Source organism: Coptis chinensis, chromosome 4, assembly GCF_015680905.1.
Source record: "Coptis chinensis isolate HL-2020 chromosome 4, ASM1568090v1, whole genome shotgun sequence".
In the NCBI taxonomy this organism is placed as follows: domain Eukaryota; kingdom Viridiplantae; phylum Streptophyta; class Magnoliopsida; order Ranunculales; family Ranunculaceae; genus Coptis; species Coptis chinensis.
The window spans coordinates 92953183-92963082 of NC_141459.1; the positions used below are offsets into that span (position 1 = coordinate 92953183).

The following is a 9900-nucleotide window of genomic DNA, read 5'->3' on the forward strand; positions in this document are numbered from 1 at the left end:
TTAGTGAACCACCTGGGTTTACAACAACCATCTGGGTTACTGGTTTACAAAAAAACCAGACGGGTGGCCGAGTTACCAGTGGGTCAATTGCTTAAACGATCTATTGCTCAACCCAGGCCAGTTAAGACACTGGGTCTCCAGTTCACTGGGTCAACCCACTGGGCTGGGCTGGGCCGGACCGGGCCGAGTCTAATAACACTGATTACAAGGGCATTCCACACAATAGAATGGGAAAAATATGATAAAAGACAGCACAACAGCAATCTTGCTAAAATGAATGTTTATCGTAAATAAAAATAACAATCTTGCTAAACTACAAGCCCTTAAACGGGCTTTCCAACTAGGGATCTGGAACCAACACTGTCATCCACACTAGACCACAGGTTCAATTCTTTGCAGAACCTCACTGGTGGCGTGGGAATAGTTTTGAAACTGCAAGCACCAAAATACACACATTTCAAAGCTTACAGGACATAGTGAATCAAGTTTACGATATCCACCTAGCATCAAAAGTGTCCACACGGGAAAAGTAAACAGAATATTATGCTCAACGTAACACAATAATTTCAGTATACAGAAAACTGAAGACATAGGAGCAAAGCAATTGTTGGAGGAAGGAACCACTCTCCTAAGAATATCAACTGGTGGAGGTTAAATTGGACGAAGAATGAAACAGTGTCCAGTGACGGTGTGGATTAGCTCTTCATTCATAATAGCTTCAACCCTTTTAACCCTAGAAACCATATCCCTCTTTTTTTATTCCACTTCCAACTTCACAGTATTCAACAATCTAGCAGCCTGATCATGTTTCAGATCTCTCTCTTTCTCAGATGCTTTCCTAGACTCCTCCAGCTGTTCCACTAGACAAATAATTGATGTACTTTATAGTTAAATGTCATGTTGGAAGGGGGAAAAAATGAAAACGAAAGTAAACCTAATAAATTATAGCCACCTTTTGCTTGCCGCTCAACTAGCTTGGCTTCAAGAGCCTTATCCAGCACACTAATATCACATAGCTTAGCTTTTAATATCTTGACATCTTTGTTGACCTCTGTTGCATGGGTACGCCCTAATTTCCTCAGATCACAGACTGCCGTGTCGCCGGACAGAAGTGGACACGGACACTCGGACACAAGCAAAACAGACCCTAATTCTCAGATCTCGCCGTGGTCCAAATCGTCGTACCCGTGTCCAAACCAGACACTCCGTCCCATACCCATGCAACACAGTTGTCGACTGTTTTGGCAGATGTGACCTAATAAATGTAATATTTTCAATAAAACAAGAAATTTCATAATATCTTGATACCTTTCATAAATTGTATAAAACACCTATCTAACAACCTCAATACAGTAACATCCTTCTAGTATGCTACAGTAACTATTAATTTTAGGTGAAAATTCACAAATTTATGTGAAAATAATGTCTTAAAACCAAGGCCCAAAATATCGCCGATATATCATTTTTTTGGTACACCGGCATCGATATATCCGATATATATCCACTGAATAATGAATCTTTTTTTCCGATATATATCGAAATTTCCGATATAAAATTTTATATCGCCGATATAATCGATATATGTGATATTTTACGATATATATCATTTGACTTTTGACCATTTTTTAATATAAATATCTGATATTTTATAAATTTTTTTACCGATATTTCTGATATTTTCGATATTTTAGATAGTTTGGACTGGTCACAAAAAAAATATATATATCTGATATATATCGGTTTTTGGATACACCGAAATATTCACCGAATTTGATATTTTGGGCCTTGCTTAAAACTAGTAAATTCTGAGACCATTCCTCATATTTTATGGCCAACAAATATTACTGATAAGTTATAGAGCCAAAACGAATTTAGACATAAAGACGTGATAAAGTACATAATAAACTAAAGGCACCTAGCATGTGTGTTGCTCAAAACTAAGTGGAGACAGGGCGTTAACCTTTTATTTATATTTCTTTGGTTTGTTTATTTCACGGCTGTAGTTGGTTTTTCCATATGATTTATTATGCGCTTTATACTGCAACCAATTTCGGTCCTTTGGGTTTGGGGTTATTGGAAGAAGGCTTAAAATTGGAATCTTCAGAATGAAAACCAGAGTAGGTAGGCACTTGCTCTGTTGTAGAGTGCTGCTGAAGCAAGAGATACAGCTTCCATATCACTAACTTTACCTCGATTTTTTTGGAACAATATTCTGAAGCAGTGCCCAAATAATCACTCTTCATCAGTTGAATTGATTCAACTCTATCGCTCAGAACTTGAGTGTGAGATTCGAGTACGTGAGTTGCAGAAGACATGTAAAAACCACAAGCGCTTTGTTAAAATCATATTGCAAGATTAGAAATATTTATTAAAATCTCTGATTTTTGCACATCTTAAAAAAGCTTGAAAGTTCAAACATGGGAGAATAGAAATTTTTTTAACTTCCCACTCGTCAGTTTGAGCACTACCATACTGCTAATACTTTCTACTTAACAGTAAGATTGGAATACCAAAAAAAAAAAACTCCAAAAGTGTTACACAGTATATGTGATGTCCAAGGCATTTAAATGTGCTAAACTACAACCTAACCTGTTCTTGTATTGCTTGCATCTTGGCCAAGCGCTTCTTCATTTTCATGCCAGCCTGGAGAAAACAAAACCAACTGAGTATAAACAATAAGAAGTTACTATTCAACAAGATAAGATACGATCTATTATTAGCTTAATTGAGAAGAATAAAACACTTGATCCAACTGATTGAAAAGGAAAGATCATAGTTCATGAGTTAGAGGATGCAGATGATGGTTGATGACATGAACTTTGGGCACACAACTCAAAACCAATAGGTAATGAGTGGAGAGGCCCGAACACTTAAAGTGTTAGATTGCAAGGCATTAAACATCTCCTGAGGGACTATACCAGGATTACCAGACATTTCTAGGATATGCATTTTATTTTATTCCGAGGCTTTAGATTAGGGGTGCAAATGGATAGGTTGGGATGCGGATATGCCTGTATCCGAAAATTTATACCGATATCCGAATCCGAATCCGACGGATATTAAAAAATTTATCCAAATTCGATTTCAGGAATTCGATTTCAGATATCCGATCCAAAAATTAAAATTAATTAAAATTTTATTTGTTTTGAATAATTCATTTTACCACTATAAAAACTAGTATAAATATATATATTTGTCATTTATTATTATTATTTTGTTATTATAGTTTTATATTATTAGTTTATGATTTTATATATATTATTTTATACAATAAAAAATGAATAAATTAATTATATATAATAACTATTAATTTTTTAAATCGGATTGGATATTATCGGATGAGGATATGGCAGTATCCGAATCCGTATCCGAAACCAGTTCGGACATAAAAAAATTATCCGAATCCGAAATTTTCAGATAATATCCGATTTTTCGAATACAAATTAGAATCGGATTCGAATATTTGGATATCCACTTGCAACTTTAGATACCCAATATAGGATTATAAAAGTCAACAGATGATAAGTATACTTCTCTTTCATAAAGAAATACAACATTAAGAGAAACATGTAGAAAAAGATCAAGACAGCAAGGAAGGAATAGAGGATCCCAATGGTGAGTATTTCTTTTCTTTCACATGAAGAATAGTTACTGGAGTTTTGCATCAGGGACCACTCCCTTTCTCTTTAGTCTTTACAGAACACCACAAAGAATATTAAATAAACTTCAACAAGGAACTTTTTCTTTCCTTTTTCGATAAATTCAAAAGATCTATTCTTTAGAAGTATCCTCTCGGAAGCATAAATTAAGATGAAGACTAAGACTACATAAAGCAAAGGAAAAGTAACATGTTTGGATCCCCACTATCATGGCTGACCCCAACGTCATTAATAGGCCCAATATCTACTATACAACCAAGAATCCTCAAGCAAGAAAACTATTTATCCAAGTATTATGCACCACAATAAGATAAATATCAAATCACATTAGAGGATCACCATCACCAAGTTTAAACTCTATCCAATCACTATTTAGTAATTGTACTCTATATAAGACCTTCCACCAAAAGAGGCAGAGAGAGGAACTCTTATTCTATTCTTCAAATCTCATGTAATCTCCAAGTAACACGATTAACACAGAACAGTGTGGATGTAGGCGCCTTTGCCAAACCACGACAAAATCCTTGTACTCTTTTTTATTTATGCATTGTCTTTATTATTGTAAGTTTATTGCTGAATTTTAGGTATTATCACTCTCGTTAATTCTATAGTTTGACCCATAAATTGTGTCGAAACATTGGCTCTGTCTGTGGGAAATGACCAAGAAGTTCTTGTTCTCTACCAGACCAATTTGGTTCAAACTTCCAATATGGCAGACTGGATGTTCATAATCACACCAAAGAAAATCCAGTACAAAGCTCAATTACAGTTACGAGAGTTTGATGCACGGCAGTGCTTACGAAAACAAAAACAGCAGCGTCAAAAGTTTTATAAAATTGATGGGGAAAGTTTCTTTTGTCTAAGGAAACATTGGCATGCAGAGAAGATCCAATGCTCAACCAACAATCATGGAGTCAGTTCAAACCTTTACAATCTCATAGTGTCACGGGAAAGCTACTACCAGATCTAATCAAATCTTACATCCAGACATTCACCAGACATTCAAATAAATATTCCACATTCATTTGTTCAGTGTTTTATCACAATTTTCTGCAATATAAATCTTAGACTACATTATTTATTTGGCTACCACTTTCATATTCCATACCCAATACAAAACAAGTCTTATTCAATCAGTAACATTCATGTCATTCACTTATTTTCTTTATTCATGCCATAAACTAAAAAAACATGTCCTTACATGAATCTTATTGCATCTTTACAATCGCATTAAATACTATTTGGGTAGTGGGTTTGTAATCAATATTTCAGCCGCAACATTACCGATTCGAATCGAGAGCACTTTTAAATGGGTTTTGCCGCAGTCTGTAGAAAATCATCAATGTCTATATCAGCACCTTTACTCTATTACACTCCACGCCTACATAAACCGGAGACACCTTCTATGCCTAGGTCAAAAGAAGGCTCTGTCGAGCAGGTCTCCCACGCCTATGGCTCATGGAGATCAAACAATCAAGATACAGCAACACCAATTTCATTATCTCTACATGCTTACGAAGATACTCATTTAGACCCACTACACCATGCGGTTCGAAGTGGTTTAGTCCATGATTTTCTATTGTGTCAAAGCCCACCTGGAGGCATATTCTTGATGAAATAATTCATACGATCAATTACTATTTGGTGACAGATTCCTTGATATCTCTACTAGCGGCGCCAGTTTCTTCCAACATACAATTGTCTCATTGAGCTTCAACATTGGCATTGACTACTTAAGGAAGATGTACATGTCCCTATTCTTTCACTTCTTTGCCCCATGGGATAAAACTCATGCGCCAAAGAGGGGACAATGTTTGGACCCCCACTATCGTGGCTGACCACAACATCATCAATAGGCCCAACATTTACTCAGCAACGAAGAATACTCAAGCAAGAAGACTACGACACACCACAATGAGATAAATATCAAATCATATTAGAGGATCATCATCAACAAGTTTAAGTTCTATCCAATCACTAACTAGTAATTGTATTCTGTATGACAGAAAGGAATTCTTATTCTTTTCTTCAAATCTCATGTAATCTCCAAGCAACACCATTATAACAAAGATCAATGTGGACATAGGCGCCTTTGCCGAACCACGATAAAATCCTTGTGTTATTTTTTATTTATGCATTGTCTTTATTATTTTAAGTTTACTACTGAATTTTTGGTATTATCACTGTCGAAACACAACACTATTTTTGAAAAGAGAGAGTACGGGCATCTACCTTGTTATTTCATAAAAATAAAATAAAAAATAAAACCTTATGAGATTTAGTTTTACTGATAAAAGAAACTCACGCTATTTGGCTAGATCAAAGCAATTATATGAAACACCAAATGGTCAATGGAATTAATTCCAAATAGTACCTTTGAATACACTTCAAGAGTGGTACACTTATGTTCATAAGATTGCATTGCAGATCTCTCAGAGTTCTTCATTTCATCAAGAATTAATTTCTTCTGCTCCAGACACCCCTTTTATATGTAAAGTCAAACTTTCAGTTAAATATTTGAAAACTCAAGAATGAATCAAATAAAGGTGTGAAGTGGAAAAATATAGGTAGACATAGAATATGAACACTACTTTAGAAAGTTCTAACATGGTCATGCGCCGAGTTCAATGTCTCTTTCTCTGGACGTAGTTCTTTAACTTTCGCATCAAACACTAAAACAAAGGGTATGCTATTCTACAGTGACAAATTCATGCCCAATTACTTAACTTAAGAATCAATACTACAGGGAAATACACTTCAAACACGTGTATTTCTCACTAAAGTATATAATCAATTTTCAGCCTAAATCTATAACACGCATTTGCATGAAATCCTCAAATTACATAAAATTCAAAGACAAAAACTATGTACATAGTATGGAGAAACTCTCGAGACAGTTCAAATTGAAAACAGACCTGTAACTTTTCTGGTGATTGAACTATTTTAGATTGCAGTTTTGCGTTTTCTTGAGCAAGTTGCGACAATGTGAAGTTAGCAGTTGTAATCTGGAAGAAAAAGGAAGAGAGAAAAACAATAATTAGAAGTATGACCACTGAGCATCTCTAGATATCCATGTCAAGTTTGTGTCATGTAAACATAATAAGAAGTTCTTTTTCTTTTGGACAAAAGAAAACAAACAGAATATAGACACCAACAACACTCAGAAGTTTGTAAGTTCAACAGTATAATTTCTAACATGGGAGTTCATCTTAATACCTGAAATAACAATATACACGTACTAGATCAATGCCATACAAACAAATTAATAGAACAAACCTTCTCATCTATTTCTTTGGTCTTTTCTCTCAATGCTCGAAAAGAAGACTTCAATGACATCTGGTAATTGTTAAGATCCAGTATCATCCGAAGTAATTCTTTCACTTTGCCATCAAGTACTGAAACAAAGGGCTTCTCCCTTTCTCTTTCATCTTGAACTTCTTCAATTTCCATATTAAGCTGCAAAAAAACACACACACACAATCCATTAGATGCATTAACAAAAGCACAAAATCTACTTCATTTGGTTCTTGTACCACCTGAGCAATTTTTGCCTCCAACTCCACAGTTTCTTTTTCTGTACACAAATTTTATCAACTTGCGGGCGTATCAAATCCAACTTAGTTGCCCTACAACATCAAAAAACCAATCATCACCAACTTCACAAAATGCATTAAAATACAGTATCTAGTACAAAATAATAATCAAACTTGAAAAAGATAAAATTAAGAATGGCGCTGAGAAAAAACAACGGTCCGGTCCTTATCCGGAATAACAAGATCCTTCAAATTAAATTCAGTAGGACAACGTACAGCAGCAAGAAGTTGTTTAACTTTATGGAGCAAATTAATCACTTCAACTGAATAAACATGATGATCTGGATTCTCAAACAGTCGTAACGTGATAAAATCCAGTTGTCCACGGTCATCAGCCCTGAAATAAATAAATAAAACTAGAGTTAGAGTATTGGGAAATGAAATGAGAGAAAAACTAACTAGGGTTAGGGTTTGGGAAATTACTGAACTAGATCGACGTTACATAATAGGGTTTTGTAAAGTAAATTTACGAGTTCGGGTGTTGGTTTGATGAGATATTGTTCGGTTATGTTTGGGAGTTGGGGTTCTGAAGGAAGCGTTGGAATTTCTGAAAGGATTGTTGCAATTTTTTTGCAGGTTAGCGCGGGGAATGAGTAGCTACTTGATGCCATGGCTGTTACGACCTAAAAAACATACCTTGGTCTTTGCAGGTTAGCACTGACATTTGGAAGATTAATAAATTCCCAAAAGAGATTTGTCTATCACTGATTCTGATAGACCAGATTGGGATTGTTCTTTAATAGGTAAGCTATTTGCATCTAGGAAGTTTGAGGAACAAGACATTCAACACCAACTTATTAAGATTCGGGATATCAAATCTAAGGTAAACACCACTTTTCTTTCTAATGGTTTGTTTAAATTTCAGTTTGCTGATAAAGACGACCTGAACTTTGTTGTTGATAATAGTCCTTGGTATGTCCATGGATTCATTATATCTTTAAAACAATGTTTACCTATTACCTCCTCTTATAATTATTGTTTCCAAGAGATTATAATTTGGATTCAAATTTAAAGATCAAATTGGGATAATATTTATATGGTCGGTTCTGCTTTTGATTTGGTGGTGGCTATTGATTCGGTTGGTGGCTCCGATGGTCAATCTTTTGCTAGAGTTCAAGTTTTGTATCCTATTAAAAGGAAGATAATGAATCTCTTATCAAAAGCAAGAATAACAAGTTCATTAAGATTTATTTTAAGGCTAAATCTATCATGCACTCTCATATCTGGGCCACTCACACATAGAAATAGGAGTGTAAAAAAAAAAAACCGTTGACCCATCATCTGGTAGGGTACTCGGTCTTGACCCGAAAACAAACCCGCCCCGCCCTGCCACCGTTTTTACGCGGTCGGGCTATGGGTGTAGGTTCTATACTCAAACCCGACCCGTCAAGCCGCCCGACCCATACCGTGTCAAAAGCCGTTGACCCAATCCCGTTGACCCGCATAATTTCAAGACTCCAACTCTAATATTTTTGTATTTTGTTTATATTTTCTTTTAACTTTTGTAGGAATTTAAGAGATATGAACACAAACTTATGAGTTAAACATCAATTTCAAATATTCAAGTTTGAACATTGGGCAAATATCAAAAGTTCAAATTCAACTTTCGAATTTTAGAAAAGATGAATCATTCATCCTTGTATTAGTGTCGGATTATTTTAGTTTATATTTTATTGTTTTGTAACATAGATCCTCGCTCCCATATTCATTTTATCATGCTATGGAAAATAATCAATTTACAAATAGTAAATCACGAGAAACAAGTTTCAAATTTACATATATGGTTTTGGGTAGGGGTGTGAATTTGGCCCTAACGACCCTAACCCGGCCCTGACCGACCAGACCCTAAGCCCTATAAAGCCCTCACAACTAAAGCCCTCACAGAGTTTAGGTAGGCCCCCCCCCACAATAATGCCTTCTAAGGCGGGGCTAGGGCTAAGATTCTAAAACATAGGCTCGACCCTAATTCAAAATTTTCATTAGCCTGACCCTAACCAAGCCCTCTAACCGCCCTTGTTTCACACTTTCACTATAAATACACATACCATAATTGTCCAACTCTTTGTTAAATATTTTCAATTAAAATAACATTGTCCTTTGTAATTTATCACTTACACCCAAGTACTTCCAATAACTTGTCTTATATAACAAAAACTTGTCAACTTAATGTACCTAAGAACAGAACAATGAGCACTAGCCTAAAAAAAATAAGACTTTATTCCTTTTGATCATCAAGTCAAAGTCCATAACTTATTATTCTCAATTTATTTTCTCACTTATTTCTTATAAATTATATTTTTATTCACATCCAAGCCAAGTTTAAAACTAAAGATTTCCTTCCACACCATTAAAAAGCAAAATACGTAGCGGACATTTGTAACATAGAAACTAAAAACAACCTTTGTTTAAAAATGACATTTGTAATCTCAAACCTTTCTCCATCACTTGTTCAAAAGCCAATATTTTCATTTCCATATACAAAGCTTGAATCACTTTTAAATTAGAAGAAAGATAATATTATATTTGTTTGAATCTATTATAGAAATAATTTATGATATTACAAATAGTTTAACAACTTCCATGACCCTTTAACCAAAACTATTATGTTTTCTCTTTATATCTATTACTTCTTCCTTTAAAATGATAAT

At 34.8% G+C, this 9900-nt stretch overlaps 1 protein-coding gene across 21 annotated transcripts; it reads right to left on the reverse strand.

Annotated features, from left to right (window-relative positions):
* Nucleotides 1-265: 265 nt before the first annotated feature.
* LOC147505714 (kinetochore protein NUF2 homolog) lies at nt 266-8376 on the reverse strand. 21 transcript variants are annotated; one of them, XR_015193451.1, is made up of 10 exons: nt 7889-8376; nt 7469-7589; nt 7196-7285; nt 6936-7115; nt 6575-6664; nt 6034-6141; nt 2590-2643; nt 2190-2275; nt 953-1255; nt 266-860 (listed from the first exon to the last, which is right to left on the reverse strand). XR_015193451.1 is itself a non-coding variant. In XM_086558181.1 (9 exons), the coding sequence occupies exons 4-9, from the start codon at nt 7107-7109 to the stop codon at nt 810-812; spliced, it is 582 nt and encodes a 193-aa protein (XP_086414307.1). In that variant the 5' UTR covers nt 7110-7115; nt 7196-7285; nt 7469-7589; nt 7889-8203; the 3' UTR covers nt 266-809. The 21 variants fall into 21 exon arrangements, 7 of the variants coding, with proteins under 7 accessions (XP_086414307.1, XP_086414312.1, XP_086414309.1 ...); XR_015193443.1 differs by having other exon boundaries at nt 2590-2662; nt 7889-8203; XR_015193452.1 differs by lacking the exon at nt 953-1255.
* Nucleotides 8377-9900: the final 1524 nt, after the last annotated feature.

Bases quoted from the DNA above. Each gene is read 5' to 3' on its own strand.
- LOC147505714 (XM_086558180.1), bottom strand. From the start codon at position 7,109: ATGGAAATTGAAGAAGTTCAAGATGAAAGAGAAAGGGAGAAGCCCTTT. The intron at 2,663-6,033 runs GTACTATTTGGA...GTTTATACTCAG, and splicing joins CTCTTGAAGTGTATTCAAAG to TTGGTTTTGTTTTCTCCAGG. The intron at 2,276-2,589 runs GTTAGGTTGTAG...CTCACACTCAAG, and splicing joins TGCAAGCAATACAAGAACAG to TTCTGAGCGATAGAGTTGAA.